Source organism: Parambassis ranga, chromosome 21 (genome assembly GCF_900634625.1).
Source record: "Parambassis ranga chromosome 21, fParRan2.1, whole genome shotgun sequence".
Classification (NCBI taxonomy): Eukaryota; Metazoa; Chordata; class Actinopteri; family Ambassidae; genus Parambassis; species Parambassis ranga.
Genome location: NC_041041.1, coordinates 4,613,827 through 4,635,402, shown reverse-complemented (window position 1 = coordinate 4,635,402; position 21,576 = coordinate 4,613,827). Strand labels below are relative to the sequence as shown.

At 41.5% G+C, this 21,576-nt stretch overlaps 1 protein-coding gene across 16 annotated transcripts in view; it reads right to left on the bottom strand.

Moving 5' to 3' along the window:
* The window catches only part of neb (nebulin), a 48,202-nt gene that overhangs the window by 9,658 nt on the left and 16,968 nt on the right, over positions 1–21,576 (bottom strand). For 10 of the 16 annotated variants that reach the window (XM_028394540.1, XM_028394544.1, XM_028394547.1 and 7 more), the window contains 73 exons: positions 21,416–21,523; positions 20,943–21,254; positions 20,655–20,858; positions 20,428–20,532; positions 20,097–20,204; positions 19,696–20,007; positions 19,392–19,595; positions 19,165–19,269; positions 18,963–19,070; positions 18,438–18,749; positions 18,154–18,357; positions 17,953–18,057; positions 17,671–17,778; positions 17,265–17,576; positions 16,969–17,172; positions 16,769–16,873; positions 16,579–16,686; positions 16,185–16,496; positions 15,794–15,997; positions 15,564–15,668; positions 15,350–15,457; positions 14,933–15,244; positions 14,629–14,832; positions 14,434–14,538; positions 14,217–14,324; positions 13,822–14,133; positions 13,626–13,730; positions 13,410–13,508; positions 13,217–13,318; positions 13,020–13,127; positions 12,624–12,935; positions 12,434–12,538; positions 12,222–12,326; positions 12,029–12,133; positions 11,832–11,939; positions 11,629–11,739; positions 11,296–11,493; positions 11,064–11,168; positions 10,872–10,976; positions 10,687–10,791; positions 10,480–10,587; positions 10,250–10,363; positions 9,960–10,157; positions 9,765–9,869; positions 9,551–9,655; positions 9,347–9,454; positions 8,936–9,043; positions 8,733–8,840; positions 8,525–8,629; positions 8,317–8,421; positions 8,134–8,232; positions 7,938–8,042; positions 7,723–7,827; positions 7,530–7,634; positions 7,326–7,430; positions 7,136–7,240; positions 6,928–7,032; positions 6,725–6,829; positions 6,461–6,565; positions 5,463–5,567; positions 4,481–4,582; positions 4,286–4,393; positions 4,094–4,198; positions 3,898–4,002; positions 3,694–3,798; positions 3,470–3,574; positions 3,267–3,377; positions 3,064–3,174; positions 2,868–2,969; positions 2,617–2,721; positions 2,007–2,096; positions 647–760; positions 261–365 (listed from right to left, as the gene is read on the bottom strand). In XM_028394540.1, the coding sequence (XP_028250341.1) occupies positions 261–365; positions 647–760; positions 2,007–2,096; positions 2,617–2,721; positions 2,868–2,969; positions 3,064–3,174; positions 3,267–3,377; positions 3,470–3,574; positions 3,694–3,798; positions 3,898–4,002; positions 4,094–4,198; positions 4,286–4,393; positions 4,481–4,582; positions 5,463–5,567; positions 6,461–6,565; positions 6,725–6,829; positions 6,928–7,032; positions 7,136–7,240; positions 7,326–7,430; positions 7,530–7,634; positions 7,723–7,827; positions 7,938–8,042; positions 8,134–8,232; positions 8,317–8,421; positions 8,525–8,629; positions 8,733–8,840; positions 8,936–9,043; positions 9,347–9,454; positions 9,551–9,655; positions 9,765–9,869; positions 9,960–10,157; positions 10,250–10,363; positions 10,480–10,587; positions 10,687–10,791; positions 10,872–10,976; positions 11,064–11,168; positions 11,296–11,493; positions 11,629–11,739; positions 11,832–11,939; positions 12,029–12,133; positions 12,222–12,326; positions 12,434–12,538; positions 12,624–12,935; positions 13,020–13,127; positions 13,217–13,318; positions 13,410–13,508; positions 13,626–13,730; positions 13,822–14,133; positions 14,217–14,324; positions 14,434–14,538; positions 14,629–14,832; positions 14,933–15,244; positions 15,350–15,457; positions 15,564–15,668; positions 15,794–15,997; positions 16,185–16,496; positions 16,579–16,686; positions 16,769–16,873; positions 16,969–17,172; positions 17,265–17,576; positions 17,671–17,778; positions 17,953–18,057; positions 18,154–18,357; positions 18,438–18,749; positions 18,963–19,070; positions 19,165–19,269; positions 19,392–19,595; positions 19,696–20,007; positions 20,097–20,204; positions 20,428–20,532; positions 20,655–20,858; positions 20,943–21,254; positions 21,416–21,523 (10,143 nt within the window). Of the gene's footprint in view, positions 1–260; positions 366–646; positions 761–2,006; positions 2,097–2,616; positions 2,722–2,867; positions 2,970–3,063; positions 3,175–3,266; positions 3,378–3,469; positions 3,575–3,693; positions 3,799–3,897; positions 4,003–4,093; positions 4,199–4,285; positions 4,394–4,480; positions 4,583–5,462; positions 5,568–6,045; positions 6,148–6,460; positions 6,566–6,724; positions 6,830–6,927; positions 7,033–7,135; positions 7,241–7,325; positions 7,431–7,529; positions 7,635–7,722; positions 7,828–7,937; positions 8,043–8,133; positions 8,233–8,316; positions 8,422–8,524; positions 8,630–8,732; positions 8,841–8,935; positions 9,044–9,346; positions 9,455–9,550; positions 9,656–9,764; positions 9,870–9,959; positions 10,158–10,249; positions 10,364–10,479; positions 10,588–10,686; positions 10,792–10,871; positions 10,977–11,063; positions 11,169–11,295; positions 11,494–11,628; positions 11,740–11,831; positions 11,940–12,028; positions 12,134–12,221; positions 12,327–12,433; positions 12,539–12,623; positions 12,936–13,019; positions 13,128–13,216; positions 13,319–13,409; positions 13,509–13,625; positions 13,731–13,821; positions 14,134–14,216; positions 14,325–14,433; positions 14,539–14,628; positions 14,833–14,932; positions 15,245–15,349; positions 15,458–15,563; positions 15,669–15,793; positions 15,998–16,184; positions 16,497–16,578; positions 16,687–16,768; positions 16,874–16,968; positions 17,173–17,264; positions 17,577–17,670; positions 17,779–17,952; positions 18,058–18,153; positions 18,358–18,437; positions 18,750–18,962; positions 19,071–19,164; positions 19,270–19,391; positions 19,596–19,695; positions 20,008–20,096; positions 20,205–20,427; positions 20,533–20,654; positions 20,859–20,942; positions 21,255–21,415; positions 21,524–21,576 lie in introns of all 16 variants that reach the window. The other 6 variants (XM_028394556.1, XM_028394545.1, XM_028394542.1 and 3 more) reach the window with 5 other exon arrangements.

Here is a 21,576-nt window from a genome sequence, read left to right as displayed (position 1 = left end):
GTGTAGGAAGGTCAGGGGTGAGAAGGGTAAGGGTCACTACCAGATGAGGTGTCAAAGAATTGATAATGAAGCTTAGTGCTGTATAAATCCATGAGATGGTCAATGGTTGACTACACTAGATAGAATAGGTTTAGTGAGAGTGATGGAAACGCTGAGTTCAGGCACCTTTCAGTGAACCACGGGGGGGGCGCACTGAAGCTGAACTCACAGCAGCTTCCTGGGTGGGAGTGTGAGAGGGTTAAAGGCTGATGATATCTTACGCTGCTGGACAGTTTGCTGGTGCTCAGGTTGTGCTGCATGGACAGAGACTCGGCCATGTCGGTCACAGGTTTGTGCATCTTCTTCAGGTCACCCTTGTACTTCACCTGTGTGCCAGAAAACAGTGCAAATGCAGTTTTATACAACTAACATATATGTGATCTTAGGAAAGACTTTCCAAGGGGTCCTTGAATGCATCATATGTTGCATCATACATGCATAATATGATTTCACAAAGGTGCAAAAGACTTCCCTGCAGAAGAAAAGCAGTGGCAAAGTCACACATACTCTTTAACAAGCACCAGTAAATGACAAAATTAAATAATTCAGTAGTATGCAGGGAATTTTTGTTGTGGGACAATGTGTGGACTGATGTGTGAGCACTTACCTCACTGGCCAATGTATTGGCGTCCTTGAAAGTCTTGTACATCTTACTCTCCTTCAGGTCAAATTGGGGTCTCTTTCCTTTCACCTCCTTATCAAACTTCTCCTTGTACTTCACCTAGTGAGGCAGGATACAGGTAGAAGTTAGTCTGAGCAGTGGCTTATGAGACACCATCACAGTGGAAACAAGAACAACACAATGTTTTTGATAGTGTGTACACAGCGATTAGTAGTTCAGATTCCTCGTTTTGAACATGCTGCATGTATTAAAACACAACCTAAGATTATATCCCTTTTATCTAAGACCAACAGTTTTCTATCTCTTGAACAGGATTTTTCATGCATCAGTATATTTCTCATTTTCATTCAGCAGTCATAATGCTCATTAGTTCAAGAGATCTCAGAAGGGTGTGTTAACATCTGCAGTTTGGTCATTTTAAATGCATTCAAGACTTTACTTAACACTGATAAAGTTCAGTTATTCTAATAAAAATCTTGTTATTTGGTTTTTCCCAGTCAAACCAAACTGGCCAGCTGAGGACACACCCTTTGGCCCTGTTCATACTGGTTGTACCTGAGTTATTTGAGGTGGTCTGCACATCATATTTGGATCTCCACCTTGGAATGCATCTCATTGATTGAATATCTGCTAGTCTGTGACTTTATCTGTTAAAAACCTGTGACTATTTTGCTCCTGGCTCACAGAATACACTCAGAAGTACTTCCAAAATGTTGTTTAAATTCATCTAGGTATGCTCATTATGTGTTTTTCAATCAAACAAGATGCATCTTTGTGTGAATAAAGCCAGATACAGCATTCTATGATCCAAACTGAGTGCAGTGATGGGCTTCATACAGTACAGTACTTCGTACAGTTTGATAGTGGTAATTGTAGTGGGGATGAATTCTTTTAATGAGAATCAGGAGATAAAACAGAAGAAACATGTGTAAATCTAGTAGTGATAATATTTCCATTTTCATTTGTAAGGTTAAAAATGAAGTGGCCCTGCACTGCCCTCTGGTGTTCAGATTGAAATAATGCATAGTTGACCACTGGATATACACATGTTTAGTGCAACAGCTTGTTCATTTTGATGTCATTCCCTTATATTTAACATTCAGAAACAGACACGCTGACTGAGAGACGTAGAGTAAAATGATCAAAATACAAATACAGTAGAGGCACCGGTGCAACTAATGCAGAAATGCAGTTATCTATGCTCAGCAGGGAAGGAGAAAAAGCAGAGGGTGCACATGATTTCATTATGACTGGAGTTTAAAGCTTAGTATAACCAACAGAACAGAAAGACAGACAGAGCACACAGACATGTAGCCCTTCAGTTTCAGGGCTTAGACCTCCTTACATCACTAGTTATGGCACTCATTTTCTTAATGTGGCGCATCTGGGGGGTATCAAAGGAAGATGCTCCATGGAGGGAGGGCTTTCCCTCCACCTACAAAGCGCAGTGAGATGGATGGATGAGTCAAGGCAGACAAAGACATTATGGATGTAGAGAGGAGAGGAAAGAGATCAGGAAAGGAAGTAAAGCACAGGAGGATGGAGGAAGAGGAGAAGTATAGGATGGAGTGAGGCATTTACAATGATAGGAGCAGTTAAACATGGCTTTCATTGGGTTACAATGGCAGATTAAGTAATGGATTTTAATGCAGGGTGGCAGAGAAAGCACTATGAAAGAGCTGCTAGTTCTACCATTAGGCCGACAGGACTGCTGCTAAGCATCTAACACAGCAATACTACTCTGCAAAAATACATTTGTGGAAGCTGCTTTGACAATGAACCCCAGGCAGCCCCGGGCAGCTGGTCTTTTTCACTGGCTGCAACTCACAGATAGAGTAAATAAACAGGTAAACAGGAGAAAAGCTGCTTAGAAAACAAAAATTTAAGGGAACCAGCTGAAACCTGACTAGCTCAGGGTGTCCGCAGACAGATGGTTCACTCTTTTTTTGGCGTACCTGGCTGGTCAGCTTGGAGACCTCAGTTGCCAAGGCGATGTCTGGGCGGTAGACCAGAGAACCTCCACGGCTGGCTGCTTCACGGGCCTTTTCACGGTAACCAACCTGACAAAAAGAAGACAAACAACAATCAAGGGACTGTGTACACTATGAAAAAACTCATTTATCTTCTGTGGTATTTAAATTAAAACTTGAACTTAAGCACTGAGTCCTTCGTATGTTTGTTGAAAAGAAAGAAAATGCTTTGTTACCTCACTGATGAGTTTAGCAGCCTGTGTAGCCTTCCTGATGTCGGGACGGTCGACTACAGTAGTGTAGTGCAGGTTGGCTTTGGCATCCTTCTTGTACTTAACCTGTGGATTTGAGGCAGAAAAGCTGATACATACACTGTACATGCAGCCGGTACAGTAATGCTGCGGAGGTGCAGACTTTGTAAAAGTGACTCACGTTGCTCTGATTCTTGGCCACATCCATGGCATGCTGAACATCAGGTGGCACAATCATGTGGTTGTACACTGACTTGCCCTTTTCCTTCTCAAACTTGGCTTTATACAGTTTCTATGAGGAGACAACAGGATGTGACGGTCAGCTGCACACAAAAAAATCACAGATTAGAGGATGATTTTCTACAACACATGAGAGAACTGTACCCCGCTGACAAGCTTGTTGATCTCCTTGCTGTGGGCAGTGTCACGAGTCTCGGACAGGGTGGTGAAGGAGCCAGACTGCATGTCCTTCTTACTGGCCTCCTTGTATTTGCTCTAAGGAAGAAAATAATTTAAAAACTGTTTATTCTGAAAGGTTTCTTCTGGTGCGTACAACAGTTGACTGATTTCTTTGGTGCAGTTCTTACCTCTGATACCAGAGTACGCACGGACTTGGCATGGAGGATCTGTGGAGTGTCCATAACAGGCACATAGTGGCCCTTCTCCTTTTCGTACTTCTGTTTGTATTTCACCTGAAGGAAATTAAAGGAATAACAAATTAGTAAAAAAATGTGTGTAAAACATCACAAATTGTGAAGTATCATTGTCACATCTTTTATTTGAATTGTTAAGAAGGAAAGGGGGAACTCACATCACTGGCCATTTCAGCGTTTTTCATGCACAGGACGGTGAGCTTGTCATCAACTACAGGAATCACACAGCCTTTCATCATCTCTTTGTCGTACTTGTACTCAATCTGTGGGTCAAAGAATGGGAGACAAATATACAAATTTACATAAATGAATTCTAGTTTAAAAATAAACCTAAAATATTTAAAGAAGAAGCACAAACTCACATCACTCTGCTGCAATGAGTTTTTGGCAGCATTGACAAAGTCAGGTCTGTCTGCTGTCCAGATCCACTTGTTCTTGGTTGCTTCATACTTCTTCTTGTAGTCAAGCTAAAAAAAAATCAAATTATGGTCAGTATTTTGAATTTGACTATCAAATCTATATTAATATAACGTGACATTTGCTGATACTTCCACTTACATTGCTGATGTTCTTGTAGGCCTCCTTGGCAGCACGGATGTCATGAGCTTCAGGGTCCATGTTGATCTGGGCCTTGCTCTTCTCATACACCTCTTTGTACTTCAGCTGAGAATAAAAGAGAACACACCATGATTTATACATTGGTTTTTGTGCCTTTGTGAAAAAAACAAAATGGTTGTGTGTGTGACTTACATTGCTTGTGATCTCCTTGACCTTCTTCATGTGCTGCTGGTAAGGAGTGTCATAAGGCAAGGTGTATCCCTTAGCCTTGGTCTTGTTGTACTCCATCCTGTAGATGATCTGAGGGGAAAAAAGATCATCTCATAGTCAGGAGAAATTCAAAACTAACAGTAGTCTAACAGTAAAACTATAAGACAAATCACTTACATCACTGATCTTCTTGCTGCGCTTGTGGGCCTCATACTCAGGGGTCTCCAGGACAGGTGTGAACTTGTCCTTGGCGCGTTCATACTGCTCCCTGTACCTCCACTGAAGCAGGAGCGCAAACACAAGGAAGTTAGTGGCACACATAAGGACATACATACTATTGTATTTAATACTTCTAATCTATGCAGCTAAAGACAAAATCTATCCAAGAAAAGAGATTTTTTTTAAATACATTTTTTTTTAAACTGACAATTATTGGGACTAAACAGAGAGAAAAAGTCACCATTCGATGTATTATAACATAATAAATCTAAAGTATCAAATGTGTATTTGTGGTTTTTTTTCAGTTTTTCTTGGACAGTTACACTCATACATAGGGTGCTTAAATATAAAATGCATATTGAGTGAAGTGGTGCCATGCAGATTATGTTTATAAAAACATGCCTTATGGAACACACACAAACATACACAGAGTTAGGGTGAAGATGAAAATGAAGACAGGGACATGTGTTACCACCATTTGATCATGAAAGTCTGCAGGGCCCATGTGATTCATGGTGAGCAGTCCATCTAACGGTATTGATTCAATAAATAAGAGGACAGTGAAAAAATGCTATAAAAGTCAGATTTAGCCCATAGGTAGCCATAAAAACATGTCTTTTAAAAGCCAAAAATTGCAGCTTGTTGCATTTCTGACAGTACGTAGATATGTGTGTCTGCAGCCAGACACTATAAGCCGAGTTATCAATGATGAAAGATATCATGAAGATAGGTGAAGAATAAGTGATGGAGAGATTAGAGAATGAAAAATGGTGGGATGTGTGGATAGAAAAGATAGATAGGAAACAACTTTTAATGGACTGATGGGTTTTTAAGGTGATGAGACTTTATCCAGATACAGCAGGGAAGACCAAAGTAACCTGGGTGACCTTCTCCTATGAAAGCACAGAGATCAGAGGCTTGCTGCTCTTTGGCTGTTTACCTTACTGCCCTGAATGGACTGGTAAAGGGCTGTGAGGATGTCTGGGCGGAATAGCTCATTGCAGCCACCTTTTAGTAGTTCCTTTGCTCTGGATTTATACATGGCCTGTCCACATAGACAACATAGAAACACACACAGCATGCCATAGTTGAGGTCAGAGAAGAAACACAGCAGTAACACTGGGAGGACTGGAGGTGGACTCCGGAGATCCAAGTGTGACAATGGAGCTGATGGTCTCTTTATCTGTTCCCTCAGTGTGACAGACATCAGTAATGCAAAGTTTCCTTTTATCAATAAAACTGTCTTTCTGAGAGAACAGGTAACAGAGACACATGCTCACTCAACATAGCATTCAAGCTGCTATTTGAGTGCCACCATTTACTGTAACCTGTGTGAGACAAAAAGTAGGAAAGATAACAAGCAGAGTGAGAGAGAGAAGTTTTTCAAGTTGTAAGAACTATTCAATGCCATGCGACGACCACCCCCAGCAGGTCTGTTGACAACTTCATGCACCAGAGTCCGAGGTCTGAAGGAGCGGACCGGTGAAAGCAGGCTGGTCGTGCCACAGAACCAGGGCGTTTACCTGGCTCATCTTGTTGTTCTCCCTGGCCAGCTGGTATCTAGGATCATCTGTAGTTATAGTGAACTTATCCTTGGTCTTCTCATAATTAGCTCTGTAGACCCTCTGCTCAGAATGTCAGAAGGGGGTTAAAAACAAAGGTCCAGAAAACAATGCTGTTCTGATGTAATGAGACTTAGAGGGAACAAAGGAAGATCAGAACAATGTGAAGACATTTTAAACTTTTGGGTTTGTGGGTACACATTAAAGAACACATATGCACTAATGAAATGATACCAGTCATTTACAGTCTTTTACCTCTGAGGTGAGAGTCCAATAGAAATGCACAAAGACATAAATTGTGGTTAAAAATTCGAGTGTCTATGAATTCAATCAAAATATGAAATACAGCATTGGGTTAAAGAATGAAAGGACTCACATCGTTGATGAGAATGGAGGCCTGCTTGGCAGCCTGGAAGAACGGAGTGTCGCAAGTATACTTGAAGTTGCCTCTGTTCTTCTCAAAGGAAGATTTGTAGAGTCTCTGTTACCAAAAACATAAAAGTATTATCATTAGGAACATTCAACACAGATCCTTGCAGATTACAAAAAGATAGATCTAGATCAATAATGTGAATCATATGCAGGATAGTGAGTGAAATAAATATGCTAAACATTATAATAAATGGAATTGCTCCCTCACCTCACTGTACAGTGACTTGTTCCTCTCAGCCTGGACCAGCTCAGGTGTGTCCCACACATAGCAGCCAATACCCTTCAGCCAATCCAGGTCCTCTTTGTACTTGACCTAAAAAAAAGAGTTAAATAAAAATGATTTCATTGAACAGTGTGACCATTTTAATATAGGATTTTGTGATTTTATGAGTAGAAGTTAAGGATACTCACATTGCTGACATTATCACTGACAATTCTGCTGAAGAAGAACTCAGGACGGTCGGGGATAGACTTCCATGTTCCCAGAGAGTTAATGTACTTCTCTCTGTATTTAACCTGAGGTGGAGAGATGGAGAAAAAGATCCTTATTAAAAAAATGCACATTGACTAAATAATAATGTTCATAACAATTATAAACCAACTAAGTTGAACTGCTGACCTCACTGATGTCATCAGTGACTCTGCGGTGGATGATGATGTCCAGAGCATCCTTGACTGTGCGGTAGTGGCCCTTGGCGAGCTCAAAGGATTCTTTGTAACGCAGCTGAAGACAAATAAAACAAAACACTGTGTCAGGTGTTTTTTAATGTCAAGTACATATTCATAGGTTTTTCAATAAGCGTACTCACATCACTGGACTGGAGGTAGGCCTTCTTGGCACGGATCAGGAGGGGTGTGTCAGCAATGGCAGTGTACCTGTGCTTCATCTTCTCATACTGCTCTTTGTATTTGTTCTAAGGGAAGAATTACATTTTGCAGTGTATCAGGAATTTGTTTTAGAGCAGAGTTAGATGTATTGTTTTAGTAGCAGTAATGAAGATAAAATGATTTACCTCACTGTAGACCATCTTCATTTTTCTGGCATGGCCCATATGTGGAGTTTCCGACTCTGGAGTGAAGTGAGCTCTCTCCCTTGCAGCCAGATCTGTGTACAGGAACTATACAGCACAACAAACAAAGAGATCAGATAACCAGAAAAGTCACCTACTTCCCAGATAATACTGCCTGTGCTGTGTTAGGACTTACCTTGTTGGTCAGCTGCTGGGCCCACCTGACTCTCATAATGTCCAAAGAGTCCCCAGTGGAGGAAACCTTGGACATTTCCTCCTTGCTCTGGGCTTTGTAGATCAGCTAAAAAGCAAAAAACATAAAAAGACAGATGCTCAATGAAACTTTTTTCTAATAAGCTTTAGAAGACACTATAAGAAGCTACATAGAAAGAGTTCAAGAAAACAACTTACGTTGCTCATGTGTGTCTTCAGCTCAGTCACACGCTTATACTCGGGTGTGTCCAGGACCACAGAGTAGTTAGCCAGGTTCTTCTTGGCCTCCACTGGATAGTTGACCTATAAACATGAAAAAAACACAGGTTATACAAGTGATGGTGATGCCACTGGAGAAAGCTGAATATGCACTAAAAAGACAGATACTGCCTACCTTGAACTTGGTGATGTTTCGGACGTGGACCATCTCAGGAGTGTCGTACAAGAAGCAGCCAAGACCCCTCAGCCACATCAGATCCTCTTTGTATTTCAGCTAAGAACACAAAATCATTTAGTTCAGTTAATTTTGCGACGACTGGTGTCAAGATGTGTGTTCCTTTTTTTTTTTTTACTATACCTCACTGGTGATCTGATTGACATGGTAACAGTGCATGAGCTCAGGTGTAATAGGCATGGAGATCAGCTGGCCTCTGCTGTTGTAGAATTTCTCTTTGTAGCACAACTAGGGTGAAGGAGAACAGGAAAGGCGCCATGAACATCAAGCAATAAAAGATTCAAAGTGGAAACTTGAATAGTTACTAGTCAACGTGTAAATAGTTCCATACGTCACTGAGGTGCTCCTGGTTCATCTTGACTTGTTTGATATCAGGAGTGTTGTAGGTTGTGTGGATCTTGTCCTTCTGTTTGTGGTACAGCTCACGATATAGACGCTGTAGAAGACAAAGATGTCCATTAGGGGGCGACTGTCTTAACGAGCAAAAATATCCCAAATGATTTTTACAAATCTCCATTAACACGAGTGTGTCTGCTTACTTCATTGGAGATCTTGTTAGCCTTCCTTGCGTTTACAAAGTTGACACCCTCTGGATGAAGAGTGTAGGCCTTGGCCTTCATCATCTCATAGGCCTCCTTATACTTCACCTGAGCAGATAAGAGCAAACATGTGTGATTCAGGAACAACAAAAAGTCAGAATGAGTAAACTGCATTAAACAATTAAAGACTAGGTGAGACTTACATTGCTGGTGACAAAGCTGTTCCTCTTAACCTGCTTGATGAGTGGGGTGTCATGGGTCAGGGAGTAACCAGTGGGCATGAAGTGTTTGTTGGCCTCCTTGTACCAGTTCTGAAAGAAGCCAACACATAGGGTGAGGTGCCTTTCAATGTGAAAAACATATATATATACAACAGATGTGATTGTAGTGTAACATTCGCTTTTTATTTTTTGATAAATATTAATACATTTAGATGATTATATTGATTAAAAAATGAAAAATACTGCTGTAAAAATCAGTTAACTTCATAGGCCTGAAGTAGATGTATCAAAATATGGTCCACTAAAGCATAAAAATAGGTGTATTTGTGCAGGGTGCACCATCCTTCTAGAACTTGAAAAGAAACAGATGAATTTTAGGGAATGTGATCTTACGTCACTCTGGATGTAGTTGGCTAGGCGTGCTCTTTCTGTGTCAATGGTAACAGCTGGAGCGGTGTTGGTGCCCTTGACGTTGGCGTTGTAATCATAGCGGTAGTGCAGCTGAAAAACGGAAAACAAAAGAAGAGATGTATGAGCTTTTTTTTATTTTTAGGAAAATAGATGATAAAAAAGCAAAAATTTAGCAAAATTACTTACATCGCTCAGGTTCTGAGCATTCTGCTTGGCCGTCTCATACACTGGAGTATCCGTCACCACAGAGTACTCCTTGAAAGACTCAATACCCTTGGCTCTGTACTTAATCTGGAATAAAAGTGTGGCCATCAGTTAAAAAGTCCAGTAAAGTATTATTAGAACTACTGTTCTATAGAAGATAAACATGAAAAGATAAAGATAAAGAAAGTTGGCTAACCTCACTCTGAAGATTACCAGAATTCTTGACACGGATTATCTCCGGTGTGTCCCAGGCATAGCAGCCGATACCCTTCAGCCAGTTCAGATCATCCTTGTAGAAGATCTGTGGAGGGGTTACACAAGTTGCGTGTGTTTAAAACGTACAAACTATGAGCAAGAATGTGTATGTGGGTGTGCAGTTACAGTTACTTACATCACTGAGCTGTTCATTGACTTTCCGCGCTTGAACGTACACCTGCATGTCAGGCAGGCAGACCCACTGATGCAGATACTTGCGGTAGTTGATGCCACTGACGGTGGACTGGGTGTTGCGAGCAGAAAGGATCTCCAGCATGTCTGGAGGGATGTGGTTCTTAGCCTTGGTCTTTTCATATTTCTCCTTGTACAGACGCTGTGAAGACACACAACAATGTCATGTACTATATGTACAATAAATCTGCACAGGTGCATGCATATGTCCTCTTCAAAATAAATCTAACTTACATCAAGGACCAACTTTCCAGCCTTGACGCAACGAGCTGTGGCAGGATCTTCCTCCAGAGAATTGGGCAGAGTGTAGAGGGTTTTGAACTTCTCATAATCCTCCTTGTACTTCACCTAATGGGGAAGAAGATTCATATTGTCTCCAAAAGTTAAACTCGGGAGAAGCAAATCTTAAAATAATAATAATAATAATATGGAATGACATCAACAGAACTCAAAATGACACTTACATTGCTAAGAATAACTTTTTGTAGTTTGGCATGTTTCAAAGCATGTGAGTCATGTGGAATCTGGTAGCCCTTTGCTTTGATTTTGTCCCAAGCAGCAGTGTAGTTTTTCTGTTGACAAACAAGCCAAAAAATAATTACAATTAAAAATGACACTCAAATAGATAGAAGATATCTTAAATTTCATAAATTAGACGTCTATTTACTCACATTGCTGAAGAAATATTTGAAGTTGTGGCATCTGGCATAATCGTAGGTATCCAGAACGGTGGTGTACAAGTGCTTCTCCTTGTGATACGCCTCCCTGTAGTTGAGCTGTCAAAGAGGAATATATTTTTTTTTATCTACTCTTAACATGGTTTACATTATTTTGTATTCATTTGTAGCTCACTCACCTCACTGGCCCAGGTGTGACCCAAAATAGCAGTCACATAAACAGGAGTGTCTGTCACAATGGAGTAGTTGTTGAATTCTTTCTTGGCTTCATTTCTGTATTTAAGCTGTGTGAGAACATTTTACAAAATGTTAATTAAACAAAATCAAACCTTATTACAGCAAACATTATGAACCTCTCTGTTGTTACTCACATCACTTTGCAGCTCATAAGCCTTCTTCGCACGAACAATCTCTGGTGTGTCCCACACATAGCAACCAATGCCCTTCATCCAGTTCAGGTCATCCTTGTAGAACACCTATAAAATAACATCACATTAGAATAATGTCCCGTGATGGAAAGAGCACCCTGATTGTTTTGAAGACCCCAAATAACAGAGCTATCTTCTACCACAGACCACAGATGTGCACAGAAGGAGGACTTACATCACTGAGAATCTCATTGGTCTTGCGGGCACGGATGGCGTCCTCCTGTTCAGGATGACATGTCCACTGGTGCAGGTAGGTGCGGTACAGGACATCGCTCAGCATGTCCTGGTTGCGCTTAGCAACCCGGTTAAGGATGATGTCAGGTGGAATGTGGGTCTTGGTCTTGGTGTGATGGTAGTCCTTCTGGTAGAGCCTCTGTAGAAGACATCAAGTTATAAAGTTAACAATAAATATTAACCAAAGGTAGTATCAGTGTGTAATGTTTTCTTTTAACGTGCCTTGCAAAATAATCAACATGTATCAGGAAAACAGGAAAAAAAACAGTCTTACCAGTCCCTTGTTTTTCTCCTGGTCGCCGCAGCGCATCACATCAGGGAAGTCCACCAGAGTTCCAGCCATGTAGTGACCCTTGGCCTTCTCGTGCAAATCCTTGTACTTGGCCTAACAGCATTTAATACAAGTGTATCAGTTTTGTTTGCATACAGTAAGAAGAAAAGGTTATTTTGTTAACACTGACTACCGCAGACACTCACATCACTGGCATTGTCCCTGCCTCTCCTGCAGGTGAGCAGTGGGATGTATTCCTGGTTCAGCTGGTAGCCTGTAGCCTTAGTGTTGTCCCAGTCTGATTTGTAGAGTTTCTGAAATCAAAAGAAGGAAGATGATTAAGGAAAGCCTGACATAATATTGACATACAAACATTTTAAATTAACGCATTATTATACATTACCTCACTGATGATCTTGGCCACTTCCCTGCTATGGGCCAGCTGAGGAGTATCTTCTGAGCCAATGTAGCGACCCTTCTCTGCATTGAATGTCTCTTTGTACTTCAGCTATATTAGAAAGAAGAAAATAACCGTAACTTAGATTTACTTGTGAATATTCTGTTTAATATGAAGCCGACGTGGCATAATTACATACATCACTGAGGTTAGCAGCGTTTGTCTTTGCCAGGACGATCTCAGGGCGGTCCACAATGAGGGAGAATTTTCCGAAGCATTCTTTGGCATGCTTCGTGTAAAGTCTCTGCAAATAACAAAACATAAAGATTAGGTACAAAGAGGTGACACCAAACATGATGAAAAAAAAAAGTGATGAAACAGGAACTTTAGTATGTAATATAATTAACATACCTCATTGAGAATCTCCTGGGCCTTCTTGACCTTGACATGGTCAACGGAGTCAGCTGCTACCCATCCACAACCACGAATCCATTCCATATCAGCCTTGTACACATTCTGTAGACGGAAGATAAGATCTGTGTCAGGAGATTAAGACAGAAATGTCTGTTATTTTATCCCGTGAATGTGCCTGTTGACTCACATCGCTTTGCAGGTCATAGGCTTTGCGGGCCTGGCGAACATCATTGGAGTCTGGCAGGCAAGTCCATTGGTGCAGGTGAGTTCTGTAGTTGTCGTCGTTGACTTGCTTTTGGCATTTCTTGGCTAGTTCAAACTGGAGCATGTCCACTGGCAGGTTGAACTTGGTCTTGGACTTGTTGAAGTCCTTCTTGTACAGAGCATCACTGGCGATCTTGGCTGAATTCAGAGCCAGCATGAGCAGAGGGTCGTCCTGGATGCTGCGGGCACCGATGTGGTGGCCGACCTGCTTGCGGTATGACTCAAGGTACTTATGCTGCAGGGCAAAAAGTAAGGATAAGTGATGTCAGTTTAATTAAAATTTAAAAACAAAAAGTTGCAACTTTGACCCACTACTCACATGACTCTGCACTTTAGATGTATGGATGCACTGCTTGATTGGCACAGCATCTCCAGGCATGAAGTAGCCTGTGGCTTTGACACTGTCCCATGCTTTGGTGTACAGTTTCTACAAGAGATGAAAATCAGTAAAAAATACTGCTGAGGGAAAAGTATTAAGAAGTGAACTATGCAGCTCCCATAAGGGGCCAGTCTTACCGGGTGAACGTTCTTAGCTACTTCTCTGGCTGTGGCAAGACCTGGAGTTTCCACCAATGAATATTTGATCTTGTCCTGGTGCCAGGCCTGACGGTATTTAGCCTGAGCAGTAAAAAAAGGCAAAACTTGGTTATCAAAAACACATAAAATACATATTAAAACAGTATATTTTAATTAGTAGAGTCATCCTAACCTCATTGAGGACATCAGCAGCATTCTTGGCACAGATCATGTCAATTCTGTCAGTTGGGACTGTGAATTTCTGCTCATCCAACTTGACCCTGTAACCTCTCTGTACAAAAAAGAAAGACAAATAAGAGTTCATGAAAAGACATACATTTTTTTAGATCAATATATGATATTTCTAAGGATGTGTATCACTTTAAGGTTGGTCAGGTGCCATACTTACCTCAGCCAGGACCTTCTGTGCATGCTTCACCTTCATCACCTCCACACTTTCATGGGGTATCCATCCACATCCACGTATCCACTCCATATCAGCTTTGTACACAGCCTGAGGAAACAAACCATGTTTTTTTCCCCATACATGTAATTTCTACAGACAATAATCATAAAAATATCCACATGCATCACTGTGAACTTACATCACTCTGGAGATCATAAGCCTTTCTAGCCTGCACAACATCATTGGAGTCTGGCAGGCAGGTCCAGTTGTGCAGATGAGTTCTGTAGTTGAAGTCGTTGACTTGGATCTGGCATTTCTTGGCCAGCTCAAGATTCAGCATGTCCACTGGCAGGTTGAACTTGGTCTTGGACTTGTTGAAGTCCTTCTTGTACAGAGCATCACTGGCGATCTTGGCTGAGTTCAGAGCCAGCACGATCAGAGGATCGTCCTGGCAGCTGCGAGCACCGATGTGGTGGCCGACCTGCTTACGGTATCCCTCATGGTATTTATACTAAATAAAAAAAGAGAGAACAAGTCAGAAAATTCTACAAGTAGATCATTCATTAATCCATTTTAGGGAGTTCTTTTCCATACATCACTGATGATATCTCTGGAGGCTCTAGCCTTCAGCACAGAGATGGCATCTTGCTTGATATGGTAGCCTTTGGCCTTCTGGTCATCCCATGACTTTGTGTACAGTTTCTGCAAAAAACAAGAAATGTGATAAGAATACATGTATATATATATATATATATATATGTATATTTCATCAAATTAGGGTGGTACAGTGCAAATAATAATACACACTTACATTACTGATATTGACAGCATTGGCCTTGGAGAGTTCAAAGCTGGGTGCGTTATGAGGCACGTGAATAGTGAGCTTTTCTTTCTCCCAGACCTCCTTGTATTTCCTCTGTTGGATAAAAAAAAACATTAACCTAACATGTTTGAGACACTCACTTACACAGATATTAGATTCCACTAATAAAAAGCATTTACTTACCTCACTGAGGTTTTCAGCATTTTGCTTGGACAAGACAATAGCTGGGAGGTCAACAACGCTGGTGAACTTGACAGTGCTTGGGGGCTGGCGGTAGAGCCTCTCATTGAGAATAACCTGGGCATGTCTAGCTTTGAGGACATCCACAGAGTCCTGAGGTGACCAGCCACATCCTCTCAGCCACTCCATATCAGCTTTGTACACAGCCTAGAAAACAAATATCAGTATTAGCATTGGGAAATACAGTTTTTTATGTAGGTTTCGCATTTTATGTACTGCAGGGTGTCTCAAAAAGGACTGTGCTTACATCACTCTGCAGGTCGTAGACCTTTCTAGCCTGAACCACATCGTTGGAGTCTGGCAGGCAAGTCCACTGATGCAGGTGAGTTCTGTAGTTAAAGTCGTTGACTTGGATCTGACATTTCTTGGCCAGTTCAATTGTCAGCATGTCAACTGGGAGGTTGAACTTAGTCTTGGTCTTGTTGAAGTCCTTCTTATAGATATTGTCGCTAGAGATCTTGGCTGCATGAGCGGCCAACATAATCAGTGGGTCATCTTTAACACTGAGGGCACCGATATGATGGCCACACTGCTTGCGGAAACCAGCTTTGTATTTGTACTGAAAATTTAAAATAGAAATATGTCAGTCTTAAAATACATTCACAACACTGCATATCTGCAATGATATAATGCTGACCTCTTCAAAAGAGGTTTACAAACTTACATCACTGACGATGTCCCGGGAGGCCCTTGCTGCCAAAACAGAAATTGCATCTTTGGGAAGGAAGTAGCCCTTGTTGATGGCGTCCACAAAGCCTTCACGGTAATATTTCTGAAAAAAAGAGTGTTGTTGGTGTGACATTTACACAGTGTGTTTTCCAACACAATATAAAGTGTGATTTCTCGGTTTAGAACTATGTGACAAGAAACTGCCTTACCAGACTGGTGTTGAGTTTATTCTGCTTAGCCAGGAGGATCTCTGGAGTGTCAGCTAAGACATGGAGCTTGGTCTTATCCTTATCCCAAGCAGCAGTGTATGCTTTCTGTAAACAGAGGGGTCATTGAACATTATTGAACAATCAGGTCTTTGTTAGTTATTCTCTTTGATGTTAAACATTCAAAGCTGCTGCAGCCACTCATAATAATAAATGAGATGAGCTATCCATACCTTGTCCATGATCTGGGCATTAGCTTGAGCAAGAGCATATGGCATGTCACTCGTCTTTGCAGTGAACTTGAAGTTGCTGGGAGGCTGACGGTACTTCCTTTCACTCAGGATCTCTGCTGCTTTCTTGGCTTTCTCCACATCAATTGAACCAATGGGAACCCATCCTGTACCCTTTACCCATTCCATGTCAGCCTTGTAAACAGCCTATAATTAGGGGAAAAAGAGAGGGCACACTTGTTCAGTGAAAAACAAAATGTGAATGCAGATAATATCCATCCATTTATCCATCTTCTAAACCCCGCTTTCTCCTGTAGGACAGACTGGAGCCTATCCTAGCTATCTATTGGCGAGAATGCAGATGACATATTTAAAAAAGATTCTCATTACTCACATCACTCTGCAGGTTATAAGCATGCCTGGCCTGGCGAACATCATTGGAGTCTGGCAGGCAAGTCCAGTTGTGCAGATGAGTTCTGTAGTTGAAGTCGTTGACTTGGATCTGGCATTTCTTGGCCAACTCAAGATTCAGCATGTCCACTGGCAGGTTGAACTTAGTCTTGGACTTGTTAAAGTCCTTCTTGTACAGAGCATCACTGGCAATCTTGCCTGAGTTCAAAGCCAGCATGATCAGAGGGTCGTCCTGGCAGCTGCGAGCACCGATGTGGTGGCCGACCTGCTTACGGTATCCTGTCTTGTATTTATACTGTGGAGAGAAAAAGACAGATAGTTAACAATATAAATATCATCGCATTACAAGAGCAACTGAAAGATATTATGTTACATACATCACTGATGATTTCTCTTCCATGTTTAGCAGCAACAACAGAGATAGCATCAGGTTTGAGGTTGTAGCCCTTTTTGAACATCTTCTCTACAGCCTCTTTGTATAGTTTCTGTAAAAGAAATAAAAACAGATGTCTTATAAAAGGAACCATCAAAGTAAAATAACTAGATAACATCAAAAAAGAAACCTACGTTGCTGATGTTGTAAGCATTAGCTTTGGAAAGCAGCAGCTCAGGCAAGTCCGGGGTCACATGATTCTTAGTTTTATCTGCCTCCCAAGCTGCAATGTAGTTTTTCTGTGGTGAGAAAGAAAAATACAAATTGTTATCACAAGGAATAGATGAAACAATTAGTCAAGAGCTAAAACAGGAATTGACTCTTTTGTTTTTACCTTGTTGAGGACATCAGCATTAGCTTTGGCTAAGACCATAGGCATGGAGGTCATGTCAGTCTTATAACTCAGTGTGTCTGGCTTCTGTCTGTAGAGACGTTCACTGAGAATCTTTGCAGCTTGCTTGGCCTTCAGGACATCCAGTGAACCTATTGGGACCCATCCTACGCCAACAACGTCAACCAGGTCAGCTTTGTAGACAGCCTGTTGGAGAAAACACATACATGTACAGTGAAACATAAACATAAACACAGTAACATGGTGTGAAACACTGGATGCATCACAGAGGGGCTCACATCGCTCTGTAGGTCATATGCATGCCTGGCCTGGCGAACATCATTGGAGTCTGGCAGGCAAGTCCATTGGTGCAGGTGAGTTCTGTAGTTGAAGTCATTGACTTGGATCTGGCATTTCTTGGCCAGCTCAAGATTCAGCATGTCCACAGGCAGGTTAAACTTGGTCTTGGACTTGTTGAAGTCCTTCTTGTACAGAGCATCACTGGCAATCTTGGCTGAGTTCAGAGCCAGCATGATCAGAGGGTCGTCCTGGCAGCTGCGAGCACCGATGTGGTGGCCGACCTGCTTACGGTATCCAGTCTTGTACTTGTACTGATGAAGTTAGCATAAAAATGGTTTGTGTTACACTTTGAACATCACTTACATCATTATAAAACAGATAAGTGGTGCAAGATGGATTACTCACGTCGCTGACGATGTCCCTGGATTGTTTAGCGGACTTGACAGAGATTGCATCTCCAGGAAGGATATAGCCTTTGTTGATGGTTTCCTCGAAGCCTTGTCTGTAGAGTTTCTGCAAAATTGGACATATAATGATACTTTAATAAATGGTATCCTTGTCATAAGTTGTAAATTCAGATTATTGGTCTTTTGCAGAAGAGCTTTCCTCAAGAAATGTGTTCATAGCATCCCTGAATGTGAAACAGTTGTTAATCTTTGAGTTTTCCACAAAAGGAATTACACTGACCCTGCTCATGTTGATAGCATTTTGTTGAGAGAGGACGATCTCAGGAGTGTCAGGATTAATGTGCAGCTTGGTCTTTTCTTTCTCCCATGCTTCAGTGTAGAGGTGCTGAAACAAACCATAGCAAAGTCATAGCATTAATTGATGCTAAGGATAAAACCTGAATGAAATTATGTTAAAAGTTACGATAATGAAAAACTCTACCTTGTTCATTGTCAAAGCATTGTTCTTTGCCAGCACTATGTTCATGGCATCTGTGGGACTAGTGAATGCAACAGTGCTGGGGTGCTGGCGGTACTTCCTCTCACTCAAAACCTCTGCAGCTTTCTTTGCTTTCTCCACATCAAGTGAGCCTATGGGGACCCAGCCCATGCCCTGGAGCCACTTCATGTCAGCTTTGTAGACAGCCTGTGAAGAAACAGAGCAATGCGATTTCTGTGTATGACTAGAAAACCAACAGCTGACATAAACATGTAAGGAACACTCACATCACTCTGTAGGTCATATGCATGCCTGGCCTGGCGAACATCATTGGAGTCTGGCAGACAGGTCCACTGGTGCAGGCGGGTGATGTAGTTGAAGTGGTTGACCTGAATCTGGTTCTTCTTGGCCAGTTCAAAGGCCATCATGTCCACTGGCAGGTTGAACTTGGTCTTGGACTTGTTGAAGTCCTTCTTGTACAGAGCATCGCTGGCAATCTTAGCTGAGTTCAGAGCCAGCATGAGCAGAGGGTCGTCCTGGACGCTGAGAGCACCAATATGGTGGCCGACCTGCTTGCGGTATCCAGTCTTGTACTTGTACTGGATAAAAAAATAAAATATTTTTTTTAGTACTTACACAAACATATTATGTTTTAGTAAACTATATAACTCAGCCTACAGTTCATATGATATAGGTTTAAAAAAAATGAGAAAATGGTGACCCTACAGCTTCTTTGTAGCACAAAACAGGAGAAGACATCAAAACTTTTATGCGTCACTTTTAAGTTAAATGACTAAAAGTAAAACTCTTACATCACTGGCAATGTCTCGGGAAGCTCTGGCTGCAATGATGGAAATGGCATCATTGCGCAAATCGTAGCCCTTCTTCTTGGCATCTTCATTTGCTTGGGTGTATTTTTTCTGTAAACAAACAATCACACAATCATCAAACAATATGAAACACACATTTGTAATGCAGATATTTGTACATTAAAAGAATGTTTTCTTTGCATACCATACTATAGTTGACATTGTTTGCTTTGGCCAGAAGCACGTCCATAGCGTCAGGCATAATGTGGATCTTGGTCTTCTCCTTATCCCAGGTTTGAGTATATGCTTGCTGGAGTCAGAGAAACCAACAACACATTACAAGAGATGCAGACAAGCATTTCACAATATAATCCTTCTTATATGTTATGTATTTGCAGACATTAGATTATCTGGAGGCAATAAGTTTTATACCTTGTTCATAACCTGGGCGTTTGCCTTGGCCAACACCAGAGGCATGTCCTCGGTAGTGCTTTTGAACTTGAAGTTGCTTGGGTGCTGGCGATACTTTCTTTCACTCAGAACCTCACCAGCTTTCTTCACCTTCTCAACGTCCAGTGAACCTATAGGCACCCATCCAACACCCTGCAACATCTTCAGCTCCTCCTTGTACACAGCCTGGATTCACAAACAATGTTTTATTGTTAAAAAAAACATGAAAAACATTTTTTCAAATAAAAAAAACCTTTCAAATCTTAAAGCAAGTGCTTTTACTCACATCACTCTGAAGGTCATATGCATGTCTGGCCTGGCGAACATCATTGGAGTCAGGCAGGCAAGTCCAGTTGTGCAGGCGGGTGATGTAGTTGGCATGGTTGACCTGTATCTGGTTCTTCTTGGCTAGTTCAAAGGCCAACATGTCCACTGGAAGGTGGAACTTGGTCTTGGACTTGTTGAAGTCCTTCTTGTACAGAGCATCGCTGGCAATCTTGGCTGAGTTCAGGGCCAGCATGAGCAGAGGGTCGTCCTGGATGCTGCGAGCACCAATGTGGTGGCCGACCTGCTTACGGTATCCAGTCTTGTACTTGTACTGGATAAATTTGAAAAAGATCATATATAAAACATGTATAGTGATTCATTTCAGTACATGTTTCCCAGCAGTAAAATCCAGTAGCTTACATCACTGGCAATGTCCCTGGAAGCCTTGGCTGCGAGGATGGGAATGGCATCATGGCGCATATCGTAACCCTTCTTCTTGGCATCTTCATGAGCCTGCCTGTACTTTTTCTAAAAAATGACAACAAACATCAAACAGATGTTATTTTTTTTATCTAAATGCATGTTTAATGTAGTTCAACACATGCCATTTAACTGTTATTATGGAAGTTGTTAACCTAGAAATGACACAATATTAATGTGACACCATGTCACCCAGGCCTAATCAAAAGCTGTAAAGCTGTCTATCCATACATTTTGTATGACCACCAAAAACATAAAGACATTGACTTACCAAACTGTAGTTGACATTGTTTGCTTTGGCAAGAAGCACATCCATAGCATCAGGCATGATGTGGATCTTGGTCTTCTCCTTATCCCAGGCATCACTGTATGCTTTCTGCAGACATTTAAAGATGTGAGAGATCAAGTAATCAGCTCTGCAGATGTGTATCTGTCTGACACACATGTAAAGGAGTTGTTTTGTATTAAATACACCTTTGAGGATCAAAGAAATCATACCTTGTTCATAACCTGGGCGTTTGCCTTAGCCAACACCAGGGGCATGTCCTCTGTAGTACTTTTGAACTTGAAGTTGCTTGGGTGCTGGCGATACCTATTTTCACTCAGGATCTCACCAGCTTTCTTCACCTTCTCAACATCCAGTGAGCCTATAGGCACCCATCCAATGCCCCTCAGTACCTTCAGCTCCTCCTTATACACGGCCTGAATTTACAAGATTATTTATTGTGTTAAAATTAAAATTTGCTATAAACATGGAAACAGATTAATGGTAGGATTCACACTCACATCACTCTGTAGGTCATATGCATGCCTGGCCTGGACAACATCATTGGAGTCTGGCAGACAGGTCCATTGGTGCAGGCGGGTGATGTAGTTGAAGTGGTTGACCTGTTTTTGGTTCTTCTTGGCCAGTTCAAAGGCCATCATGTCCACAGGCAGGTGGAACTTGGTCTTGGACTTGTTGAAGTCCTTCTTGTACAGAGCATCGCTGGCGATCTTGGCTGAGTTCAGAGCCAGCATGAGCAGAGGATCGTCCTGGATGCTGCGAGCACCAATATGGTGGCCGACCTGCTTACGGTATCCAGTCTTGTACTTGTACTGGTAAAGAAGAACAAAACAGCCCATAAAAGTCATGTCACTCTAAATCACCTGTAGCAATGTTGTTTTTTGATGATCTAAAATTGAAAATGAATCAAAGAAAGAATACAATTTTTGTACATTTATGCTTGTTGCAAAGAGTAGAAATTTGATTATCTTACATCACTGGCAATGTCTCTGGAAGCTCTTGCAGCAATGATAGAAATGGCATCATTGCGCAAATCATATCCCTTCTTCTTGGCCTCTTCATTTGCCTGCTTGTACATATTCTGGGATAACGGGAAGAATAAAAGCTTTAATCATCTTTGATAAAGAATATGAA